The sequence below is a fragment of the Heteronotia binoei genome, chromosome 7 (genome assembly GCF_032191835.1).
Source record: "Heteronotia binoei isolate CCM8104 ecotype False Entrance Well chromosome 7, APGP_CSIRO_Hbin_v1, whole genome shotgun sequence".
Classification (NCBI taxonomy): domain Eukaryota; kingdom Metazoa; phylum Chordata; class Lepidosauria; order Squamata; family Gekkonidae; genus Heteronotia; species Heteronotia binoei.
The window spans coordinates 53,467,941-53,480,933 of record NC_083229.1 but is presented as its reverse complement, the minus strand read 5'-3'; the positions used below and the strand labels follow the sequence as shown (position 1 = coordinate 53,480,933).

General features: G+C 41.5%; 1 protein-coding gene across 2 annotated transcripts in view; it reads right to left on the bottom strand.

Annotated features, from left to right (window-relative positions):
- Positions 1–11,079, bottom strand: part of JPH1 (junctophilin 1) — a 105,436-nt gene extending 94,357 nt beyond the window's left edge. Inside the window, exons 1-2 of one of the 2 annotated variants that reach the window (XM_060243626.1) lie at positions 10,397–11,079; positions 5,557–6,313 (exon numbers count right to left, since the gene is read on the bottom strand). In XM_060243626.1, coding sequence (XP_060099609.1) covers positions 5,557–6,313; positions 10,397–10,775 — 1,136 coding nt within the window. In that variant the 5' untranslated portion in view covers positions 10,776–11,079. The remainder of the gene's footprint in view (positions 1–5,556; positions 6,314–10,396) is intronic. The other variant, XM_060243627.1, reaches the window with a different exon arrangement.
- Between the last annotated feature and the right edge of the window lie 1,914 nt (positions 11,080–12,993).

Here is a 12,993-nt window from a genome sequence, read left to right as displayed (position 1 = left end):
TTTAGATTGGTCACTAAAGGTCTGATTAGCTGTGCAGATTAAAATAACACTGCTTTGGTAGAAGCTGCCACCACAGTGCTGGTTTTCTTCTGTTTTTCACTTTTCTTTCCCAGTGCATTGGTTAAACTTCCTCTCTTCTACACTACAGTTTTGGACTTTGTCTCTGTGTCTCAACCTCCTATGGCAACCATTTGGTGACTGCACCCACCACTCTTTGCCAGAATTCCAATAGTGTTCACAGGCTCAAACGCTGGGGTCCCCTATATCTGGGAATGAAAGAAAGATTTTGAAAAAAGTCTCGTCTATCTACTTCCCGTTGTACTGTATATTTCATCTTTTTTCACTTCTTAGATAAACTCCTGAAGTAGAAAAAATTCTCCATTAATTTGGCATGAAAGTATCTGTCACATTTGGGGATGCATCATTACTCACTTATGCCTGAAATTACACTAGAGCTTCATATGTCATGCTCAAGGGCCACATCACACACTAAATTTTAGGTGTATACACAAATCAGCTTAAGTGTACATCTAAAAATGTAAAACGTGAAAGAAATATCTTAGAAGTACACTCATCACGAAGCTGCAGTTGCCAGGAGCTTTCTATTATATGTATGCTGTATGCCAAATATGTAGCAGAGACTTCTGCTACAAAAGCTGTGGCTATAGACTCTCTCCCACTACTTGCTAACATCTGCACTGTTACTATCTCTGGATCCCTTGGTCTTTGTATGAATGAGGACTGTACAGCCAAAGGCTAGCACATCACCCAAGCATACCTACTTAAATATTAGAGAAGAAATGCTCTTTTGCTACTATTATTCACATACGTTTGTAACCATACCCCCCACTTCAACAATATATGCCCTGATTGGAGAAATGTATTTTTAAAATCCTGTTAAAAGTGCTTAGTTTCAGTATGTAGTCATGTTTCAACCTTACTTGGATATTACTGGGTTTAGATAGCCTGTAAAATTATTTTTACTACCTTGTATAATGAGCGTATCACTGTAATACTCACACTGCCAGCATGCCAGTATATAATGCAAAAGGCAGAAGGGTTCAGATTTAAATTATGAAACTTACAGGTGTGATAACGCATATTCATGGGCTACTCAGAAGTGCCATAAAATAAATATTGTTTGAGTTGTCACTGCACATTTTTATGTAATGACTTATTTCAGAGCTCAACAGAACCACAAGAATACAATTTCTAATTTGTTACTTGATCATTTAACACAACTATAAAAGAAGAGGGAATTCTGATTTTTAACTTTGGATTAGAATGGATGGCAGAGAAAGGATGTGCATTTCTCTCTGCCCTTTAACTGCTAATCACCTTCTGGAGGAAAGAAAAAAGGGTAACTTCCAATATTGTTTCCAGCAGCAGAAACACTTTGGCTTTGTATTGAATCTGCTTATTTTTCCTTACCAGATACTCTGGTGAAAATACTAAACTTCACATTCTGCACGTAATTAACATGGAATATTATTAAGAAATGGGAAAATAAAGTAAGACACTTCTAGCCTTAAGGGTCTGAGCGTATGAGGTACATAGAGTCTGCATGTCTGAACTACACACGTGGACTGAACCAATTCTTATCCTGATTGTTGTTCTCTTTCCTCACCAATTCATACTTCTGCTTCCATGTTCTATAAAGTGCTGCAACTGCTAGAGAAGGAAGCTTTTGGAACCCCCTTTGAAAATGTGCATTAAAAAAGCAGTTGACGTTAACAAAGATAAGAATGAAATTGCTCATATCATGCTATCTTTAAATGATGTGATTCCTCCAAGAAGTCAGCTGTACTGCCAACAATTATGGCAATCAACTATTTCAGTGGATTTGGTATGGATACACATCATGCTAAGACAGGCTTACATTGATTGCTACAAATTTTGTCTATATGGACCCAGGTTCAAGACCCCCCCCCCCCCCCGTTTATTTCTCCCAGTGTCAATGAGATTTATCAGTCCACACTAATCGAGCCTCCAACATCTTCATACTCCAACTGCATCTCTCTCCACAAGAAAGCTTCTGCAGATTGCCACTTATAAATCCATGTTTGGTCCACAAGAATCACAAGTGCTTCTTCAATGGGCTTCAGTTATCCACAAAGCTATGTATATCAGCCCCTAGCCTTTTCTCACTGGAGCTGAAAATAGCAACTACTACATGAGCTGCCCACTTTGCTGGGTAAACATGCATTAGGAACAGTATAGGTGAAAGGGCATCTTTTTCACCACTACAAAATAAAGGAGAAATCCCCTCAAATGATATCACAATATTTGAAAAAGTGCAGGAAAGAACAATTCCAATGAGGTGTATATGTGTGGGAGCTAGAAACCTTGCTTGTGAGGAAAGGCTAAAGTCATCTGAAGAAAGTTGGAAAGATAACTTTGTATGCTTCGGATTCCTCCAAGAAGCAACATACTAAATCCTAAAATACTAGAATTTGGGGGGGCCCAAAATAAAAGAAAACATTATCTCATACTACAGTTAATTAACATTTGGAACTTGTTGCCACTGGATGTATACTAGATAAAACGGCCTCAAAAGGAGATTAGAAAATCCATTCAAGAAAGATCTTTTAATAGCTAAATGAGAGTTCTGTACTAGGGTGTAATATGTCTCTAAATAACTATTACCAGGACACAGCAGGAAACGCTTCATGCTTCTTCTAGTGAATCTAGTTGGTCACTATGGGAACCAGATGCTGGAATGGACGGACCATTGTTGTTATCCAGAAGAGGTTTTCTTATGTTCTCCAGTTGTTTTGAAGGCCATGTTCACTGTTTCAGCAATGCTATCTATTGCATTTGTCACTTCTGGGTCTCTTCCCCCCCCCCCCCCCAAGTGGTTTAATTACAGCAGACTATTCAAGCTTTTTAAAAAAATTTGGAATGGAGCAGTCATAGCTGAAAGAACTTTATGGGCAGAAGCTCCTCCTCCTCCTCCCTTGCGAAGCTGCAGAGGAGAGGCAACAGAACTGGCATCAGCGGTGGACTCCTTTGCCTGTCTCTGATAATAGATGGTTTATGTTGTCTGTGCAAACACAGATAACTTTCCTTTCTTTATGATGGGGGGGCACTTAAATCATCCTCTGTCCTGTGGGGTAGGTTGTCTCATTTCCCACAAACCTCGAGAGTATTCCAGGTCTGCCAAAGAATGCCCCCTGTCTGAACCTGGCCCCATTTTCTAAGTCTACTGATTCATATGAAGACCATGATCAACATTAGTTAAGGATTTCTCCTCAGGGTTTTGAATGATTCCACTATATTTCTGAGTCACCTTTATGGGCAGCCCCACTACACTGCAGTAATCCAACCTTGGTGTTACAGTAGCATGGACCAGTGTGACTACGTCAGCTGTGTCTAGATGGGATTTCTGGGCCAGGTGCACTTAAAAAGGGCATTACCTGCTAACTATATTAGCCTGCCTTTCAAATAATACAGCTGGGTCAAGAAACAATCCTAAGTTTTAAGTCAGTCAGCTAACACAAGATTTAAATCAAGTCAACTAACACAAGATTCAACCATCCAAAATATGTAACAGCTAGAACACCAGCCTTGCCAACACTTAGAGCACCAGCCTTACCTTTAGTTTTAGCTTGTTCTCCCTCAGCTGGATGGCAATGCCCTTGGCTGAGTACAAGGACTGAGGCCTTCAAGAACCACAAGTCAGTAGATGATACTAAGCAAGATGGACCGATAATATGACTCATTAGAAGACAATTTCCTAGGAACTAGTTCACAAACTAACTGTTCTTGAAGAAAACCAGTAAAAGTTAAATAAGACTTTAAAATGTTATAGCTTTTTTAAAATGCCATGATTGCTCACCAAAAGTACAGTCTAGTTTTTCAAGTGTGATGCATTTTTCTAGAGATTTGAAAACGTTTTTAACCTGTTGTCTAATAGGATGGTTCCTTGAACACATTGAGAGTAAGTTATTGATGTAACACAGCTAGCTGATAAGCTTGCCAAGTTCTTATTTTTTTAATAGACTTCAGATACCAACATTCTTTGGAGGGCAAATTGTGTAACCAAGTACGTTCCCACTCTAGGTGCAATCTTAAAGTTGAGTTCTATAATATACAACTTATTTATGCATATGCCTAAATCTTTTTTCCAAACATATTATTCAGATATGAAGCTTCTTCCCTGCTCCTTGACAATTCTGAAAATCATTAGTATTGCATATACAGTGAATATATAGTGAACATTAGTATCGTATATACAGTGAATGTAAGAGTTATTGCCTATAATCAAAACAGTTGAGAGTCAGTTGCACAAGATCATTTTTTAAAAAGTGAAATATAAACATTTCCTTTCAGCTTATATTGTGTAATATTTTCTTGCTGTTAAGACTGCAATGTATGTATCTATTCTATAAAACTCCTTTCTAAGTATTGCTTACAATATTCTAAACAAACTATATCCAAAAGTTAAACAATCTGCACAAACATTTCCCATTCACATGATCCTGGAATCATTTGATTCTGTTGCACAGCTTGCCACAAGAATAATATCCATTACCAGTTGAAAACATTAATACATTTCTTTGAAAGAAGCTATTGATGGAAATTATGTTCTTGTTAACATTAAACACATGGTGTTACATTAGAGAACCTAAAAGACCATTTCATGCAAATCCATTTACTGCCAGGTATCAGCTGCAACTGAGTTGTGAGAAACATATTCTTTCTTATGACGTGGTACTTGGAAAACAACAAACTGAAGAAACATTTAAAATAACTATTAATTTACTTTCCTAGATATTTTATAGCAATGCAATTATTGAGTATTTTTAAAAAATGTAACATGCCTGCTTTGCTTCATCTTCTGAAAGTACATTCCTCTGTAATTCCAGAAAGATACCCAGACCCTAAATCATAACCCACTAAATCATAACTATGGACAGGAGGTTATGTACCATTCCAGTTAGGACAAGGTGAATATGCCAGGGCATTTAACCAAACCAACTGAGACACCTTTCTTTCTCACAGGTGTATGTCACATGCCAGGGGATTACACTCAGCAGATCGGGATGGCAAACAAGGCCAGATTCTAGGGCTGCCAATGTCCAGGTGGAGTTTAAAGTTATCCTGGCATTATAGTTGATCTCCAGGCTACAGAAATCAGATCCCCCAGAGGAAATGGCAGCTTTTAAGGATAGACTCGATGGCATCACATGGCCACAGAGCTCCCTCCCCTCTTCAATCACTGGTTTCCCCAGGTACTGCCCGCATATCTCCAGGAATCTCCCAAAATGGAGTTGGAGACCCTACCTGAACTGCATCTATGCCACCAAGATGCCTAAAAATAGATGTCAATAATTCCAAGTTGTTTCACTTCAAAACCCTAAAATCCTTCTCTTCTCAAAAATACTGAACTAAATTATCTGGTTCAAGTCATATGTGCAATTCCACTACAGGCAATACAATTTCACCACTTGTGAAATTTAAACCTGTGCTTACATAACTGTATTTTTACCAATGCAAAAGTACAGCTGAAAACAGGATTTTGGTTTGTGAAAATAAAGGAAGGGGTGTACATACCTTGAGGTTGCAATTTCCACTTTGGTTCTGGCCATGGTAGCTGCACGCTGGGCACCTTCTAATGCTCGCTCCACTTTCTCTTTAGTTTTTGTGTTCCTTATCGGTATTAGCTGCTTCCTTATTCCACGGACCAAAATGTTGTTTTTATACTTTCCCTCTTCCTTGGTGCCATCTGGGAACATGGTACATCCATATCCATGTCTCTTATTATTTAGCCACTCCCCTTCATATTTCATACCGTTTGAGCGCTCACTAATACCAAAGCCACTACGTTTGTCATTCTTCCACTCTCCCATGTACGTTTCTGTTGTGGTAGCATCAACATGGTCTTCCACTGGGCAATAATCACAGTCCCCATCCCCGAAGCTAATAGTAGAATTGGCATCGCTAGAACTAATTCTGCTTATAGCAGCATCACTCCTGACAGAGCTACGTTTGCTAGAAATAGATGATTTTGATTCTGATTTTCTAAGTTTTATACTACCAAGAAGGGATCCTCTTCTGAACAAGCCTCCTTTTTTCTTACCACCAATACTTTCGGTATCGCTGTGAAAATTCAAGACAAACCCTCCTCTTGTACCAGCTGGACTGTCGGAGGTAATGTCATGTAAAACAGTGCCATTGCTCTGCTCACTACGGAGCGAAGCCAGAGATGTCCGGAGGGGTGAGCGAATCACAGTTGCCATGCCGTATGGAACACTCTGCCGCATCCCATAACCGTGTCTCATCCCTCCTGTCCACTGTCCCTGGTATGTACCTTTTAAAGGAAATATAAAGCAAAGGGATTGAATAAACACTTAATTTTTTTTTACATTTATGTGTAACTCAACAGTGATGAATATTCAACTCCAATGTTTTTTTCACTAAAGTATATGGACAGTCTGAAATAGCTAGCCACCACCCAAGAATTCTTATGTATACAACAGGGGTGGCCAACGGTAGCTCTCCAGATGGTTTTTTTTGCCTACAACTCCCAACAGCCCCAGCCCCAGCGCTCACTAATACCAAAGCCACTACATTTTTTTTGGCTGGGGCTGATGGGAGCTGTAGGCAAAAAAAAAACCATCTAGAGAGCTACCGTTGGCCACCCCTGGTATACAAGAGTAAACTTAAAACATTAAGAATACTAATATTATTGATATTACTCTCACGTAATTCCATAACAGCAATTTATTATATAACAGGATCTGCTGAACAAAAAAAAAATCCACTGTTATAAGTTTGGTCAATCTTTTTTGTAAGTGTGCCACAAACCAAGCATAAATTATGACATAGTGCATATACTGGGCCTTGAAAGAGCTTCATCTCCAGTTCGCTGAACTGGGAAGCGGGAAAAGGCAGAACTGGATGAGTAGAGGACAGTAGGCTTGGTTCTGCTTGTGGGTTTTGCAGCACAGGTTAGCTCTAAACCATTGGCCCTCTTAGCATATCCAGATGCTGACCAGTTAAAATGAAAAAATAGGGCTTTAATATTGTCATAAATCAGATCAAAATGGAATATTTCTTTGCAAAGTTAATGGCTCTTAATATGCTGTATTTAGGAATGTCTTAGTTTATCCTCAAATGCTGTAAAATGAATTAGTCATAAAGATAGTTTGGGGTTGACCTGGGATTTGAATTAGCCAAAACAGCAGAGTTTGGCCCAAGCTTGGGAGGGCTAGGTGCTAACCAGAGTTGGCCACAAGCCAGTACTTGCATGGAAGACCACCAAAGAAGATTGGGTTGAAATGCAAGGGAAGATAATGCTAAACCACTTCTGCTTATCTCTTGCTTGAACAACCCATGCCTGGGGTCACCATGAGCCAGTTATTACTTGTTGCTTCTAAACCCAATACTATCAATCTTTCTTTTTTAAAAATAAACCACTGTCTGGGACAAGGTTCTTGAAGCATCCACTGCTTTCAATGGCACAACTTAGCAAATAATGTTCGCTAGGTTTCAGTGGGACACAGGCATGGCTAACCTCTGCTGGACTGAAACTAACAAAGATAGTGAAGGTATCCCTACCCATGGCTTGTTCTACATTTTTATGTAGGGAAATCCACTTCAGTGTTCTGTTTAAAGATCTGGCAGTAAAACAAGCCCAGTTTATAATTTCCAAATGTAAAAATACTTACCAGTATAACTGATTTTACTGTGAGGTATGCTGAAATCAAGTTAGATTTCAGGTTAGACATTCTGATCTTCTGTGTGTTCACTTGGAAGTTAATCCTATGTACATTTGGAAGTAAGTCCAACCACAATCAGTGGGTAGATCAAAGTGGACAGCTACGTTGGTGTGAAGCAGCAGAACAAATTTTGAGTCCAGCAGCACCTTTAAGAACAACAAAAGTTTATTCAAGGTATGAGCTTTCGTGTGCAGGTATCTGAGGTACTGAGGAAGTGAGCCTGCATATGAAAGCTCAGATCCTGATTAAACTTTTGTTGGTCTTAAAAGTGCCACTGGGCTCAAAATTTGTTCCACAATCAGGGGGATTAACTTTCAAGTAAATGTGCAGAGGTTTGGGCAAACCTAAATAATGTTTCCTAGAAGTAAATTCTCTTGAAATTAAAGAGCCACTTGAAACATTCATTTATGTTAAGAGTGCAGACCAATATGTAGATTTAGGTCTCACAGTGCACTGCAGCCACACATCCTAGCTGCCAAGCAAAAAAAATGCATTTTAAACATGCATAAGCAGCCTCTCACAAAGCAAAAAGAGGTAGGATTGCATCTGCAATTGAATAATGTTGAAAGGGTTAATCCAATTACATATTTCTCCTGATTAAATCAACTCTATCATTTCGAAGAAATTTTTTCAGTATAAATAATCAGGGATTGTCTTTTTTTTTGTACAGTGCTCAAAATGACAGAAGTACAGTATGTCAGTGAAAGTGGACAAGATGTACTTCTAATTGACCTGAAAGAACTTCTGATACCCCTTGTGCTTACTTTGATGTCAGAAGATTAAAGATTAATGTCCAGCCCATTTATCTTGACAGTTTTAGAAACTAGACAAGCATATGCTTGGTTCAGAGTGGATATTTCAAGTAGTTATTCTAAAAATATGGACTTATTACTTACAATTACACCCATACGTGTGATTTTTAAAACTCAGAATTTTTCAGCCATTTGTTGAAGTATTAAAAAAGGTAAGAAGTAGTCAGTTTTTTTAATCATTGCAGCTAGGCTGTTAACATGTGCTACAAATTTAACAGAATATACAATATTTTGAATAGGCATTCGGAGAATACTATTTTTGGAGAATACTATTTTGCCATAAACATACCACAAGTCAACTATCCTAATATCCTTGCAGTACAAGCTTTTCACATCTCGGTATTCAGTACTTGGAACCCCATTTCATCTATGCCCTCATACTGGCAACTGATAAGCAGTTAACTTCTCCGTATCACTTGGTACTGTAAACGATTTAGAGCAAATTGCACCTTCATACAATATAAAGTTTGAGTCCAGCGGCATCTTTAAAATGAACAAAGTTTTATTCAAGGTATAAGCTTTCATGTGCGTCCACACTTCTTCAGATACATGTATCTGAAGAATACTGCTTGTACACAAAAGCTTATACCTTGAATAAAACTGTATTGGTCTTAAAAGTGCCACCAGACTGAAACTTTGTTCTGCTACTTCAGACCAACACAGTTACCCATCAAAATTTATCTTCATACAATACGTCCACCTCTACATTTTAGAAAGTTACAGTAAATCAGTGAGATTTCCTAAATACTGTGCCTATGAACATCAGTGTCAATGCTACTACAAACGTTATGTAGGAATCCACCAACAGAGACAACAGATTTCCAAATTCCAATAATCCTACTTTGTTCCAGAAAGGTAAAATTTATAAATAATCCTATCTGCTGTGCAAAAACAGTGGTGGTCTTGAAACTACAAAACCATTATGGTTTGTTTTGAAAAAGGCTTTGAGCTGGTTGCCTTTTGGAACAAACCAAAAAGCTAGCTCAGAGTGTTTTCAAAAGAAACCTAAGCAGCTAGCATATCCCCTATCATTAAATGGAAAGTGTGTCCAAACAGATAAGTGGGAGGGACCAAGAGCGCATTACTGAACATGGCATAATACAGGCTACATCCCCCTTTATTAAAGTTTTTAATCACACCATCACATAGTCAGGTGGTAACATTTTTCCTTTTCCCCACCTTGTTGACAATACCTGCCTGCAGGAAAAGCGGGGATTCTAATTCACTTTTGGGAATTCACCTGCTTCCATATCTTTCCTGAGTAAACGCTGTGGAGCACAAAAGACCACATGGATGTGCCACAGAAAACCTGGGCAGGAAAATTACTAAAAAACATGTTAAAGATGCCCATTAACTCCACAGTCTTGTGTTTCGATCCCAGAATTAGGAGAGTAACAGCCAAGAGTATCAGCAGCAACATCCTCTGTCCTTAGATCACAGAAAGTTAACCAGTCCAAAGCTACGGGGGGGGGGGGAGACTAGGGCAGCTTTATATTTATGGAGAAAGAGAACGCTGGCCCTTTTAGCAGTTTTAAGACAAAAAGAGTAATCAGTGTGTATCACTTCGAGCGTTTCAAAAATACACCTAGCAATTAATAAGCGGAAGGCGGGTCCCGGATGCTCAAAGGCTAAGTGGGCAGGGGTATCATTCTTCCCTGTGTTTCACAAACTGCATGCATCTGCCTAAGAGCGTCAAGAGTGAATAGATTCTGGCGGAAAATACAAATGTAACCGGCAGCAGCTTTGTGTGCATCCCCCACATTTGCACCCGCACGTGTGGCAGAGAACTAAACTCTGCACGCCCACTTGTGGGCCAATCCCAGGCGCCCTCCAGCGGCCACTCCTTGGCTCCTCCCTCACCTCCGTCCCCGTAGGTCTCGACGCCGTAGCCGTCCTGCAACCCATTGCTCCAGGTGCCCTCATAGCGGGCAGGGGTGGTGAGGCTCTGGCGCACGCCGTAACGGCCCTTGAAGCCGTGCGACCACTCGCCCCGGTACATCCATTTGCCTTTCGTCTCCACGCCCAACCCGTGGCGCTTGCCCTGCGCCCAGTAGCCGTGGTAGGTGTTGCCGCTGGGCCAAGTGTAGGTGCCCACCACCTCGAAGCCGTGCGCCCACGAGCCCGCGTACTCGCCCTGCCCTTTGGGCCCGGTGCAAATGCCGTGCCCGTGGGCTTTGCCGTCCTCCCAGCCGCCGCAGTAGGTGCCGCCATCGTCGAAATCGAACCTGCCGCCCGTCATTCAGGGGAAGCGGGGCGCGCCCGGGCCGAGCTCGGCTCCTCCGCCGCTTCGGGTACTCTGGCTCGGGGCGCTGCGTTCTCCGCCAAGGCGCCCAAGACAAATGCCAAGGCTCAGACCCAGGCAGCGATCCTCGGCGCCGGCGCCCGCCCCCAGCGCCGTTCCGCTCCACCCCTCCGCCTGCCCCGCCGTCCCCTCCTTCCACACCCAAGCCCCGTTGCAGCCCGGCTCACGCCCAAGGAAAGGAAATGGCGGGGAGGGGTGAGGCGGAGCCCGGCGAGGGCAGGTGCTGCCGGCGGTATGCGAGGCTCGTCGCTCCAGGAAGTCCGAAAGAAAAGGCGCGCGAGTGACTGCGTGGGGCCTTCCCCTCGCCCTGGGGAGGAGGAGGAGGAGGAGGAGGATGCTGTCCCGGCTCACTCTGGGCGAAGGCGTGAAGAGAGTTTTCGCACGAGTTGCGATGCCTGTAAGCTGCAGCGAAGTATGCTTGGGTAGGGCTTAAGGGTGGATTCCTGCTCGTCACAGGAAAGTTGTGGGTTCAGTCGCAGACTTGCTTGGCAAGGTTTGTCCAGAAACAGCTGTGAACCGTGTATAATAAGATGGCGTTGTATGTGAGCATGAGCAGAGTGCGTTTCCCTCACCATTGTCGCTCTACAGCTACAGTACACCAGAACCTCTGCCAGTCGTCTGGTCTACATGAGAAGCAGAATGAGTCTGAAAAGTGGATTGTTTTACTTCAAGTGATAGATGCGTTCTTAACTGAGTTGCCAACCAGCAAGGGGAAGAGGCAATTGAAGTATTTAATGGCATAAAACTAAATGACATTGACATCCCTGAGAAATTGCTGCATCTGAAACTGGTGGTAAAGAGACAGAAGGACCAGTTTGAAATCTGACAACCTCATTTTTGAACATTCTTTGTGTGTTTTTAAGGTACTACACCGGGGTGTCAAACTCATGAAGGCCAGGGTATACGTATCATTAAATGTAATGCCTGGTAGTGGAGATATAAACTTTATAAAGAGCACACACAAACACAATTAAAGATTTTTTTAAAAAAAAACTCCTTAAAATAAAATATGCTTAAAAGATTAGCATTCTTGCAATATTTTGTTTATTTAACAGTTTCTTATAACTGACACCTTTTGCTTTAAATTATTGCATCAAAATCAGGAGACAATATCTCTGTGTTGAGTATGCTATTCAGGTGTTGTTCAGGAATAAGTTGCAAGCCTACTTTTGATTTATTGACATTCATTACAGAAATCTCATGATCAATGCTTTGAGCCTAAGACCCAGGGGGAAACATGAAATGGCTGGGCATTTCAAGCTTTTGTACATAAGTTGCTTCATGTGCTGGTCAGCCAATGGAGAAAATAGAGGCTTTGCTGTGTAGCTCCTGTGTGATTGCTGTGTAGCTCCTGGCAAAGCAAATATGCTGCAGAAGGAAGCAAGAGAAAGAGAAGGAAGCGGATGACAGTGAGTTGCTCGTGGGCCTGATAGAAGCCCTCCGGGGGCCTGAGCCCGTACTCGGGCCACACATTTGACACCCTTGTACTACATGTAATATGAGACAGAGCAGACAAGTTGAAAACTAGTACTGCAGAAGATTGACTGAACTCTCCCCTCCCCCAGCCCTGTTGTAAACTACTTGCAGAAAGTTCTCTTTTTATGTAGTGAATTTTTTTTAAATCAAATCATACTTGCAATGTGAAGTGATACTGGTCTTTCTAGCACTTCATTTTACTGCATGTGTAGACTGAAGGCCATTCTTTTGTTCCAGGAGTAGAATCACCACTCCCTGCCCCTGGTGAAGCTCTCAGGCTGTAAATGGTTGCATGACAGCCAGGAATTCACTTGGTAAGACTTCTTCCAGTATGGATATACAGGGATGAGGTGTATTTGTAGGATGTTTTAAAAGATGCATAAGCCTGCCCCCCACATTGGTATAAAAATGACAAAAAGCTGATAATGCTATTAGAATAATAGAATCATAGAGTTGGAAGGGATCTCCAGGATCATCTAGTCCAACCCCTGCACAATGCAGGAACTTTACAAAATAACCCCTCGCCCCCGCCATATACATCCCCTTGCTCCGGGCCCAGAATATGGCAAAACCCCTCAATAATTCCTTGCCAAACAGACTTGGAGAAAAATTGCTGACTGACCCCAAAATGGCAATCAGTATTTCCCTGGGTGTGAGGTTTATCTTGGTTGCTCTGTCC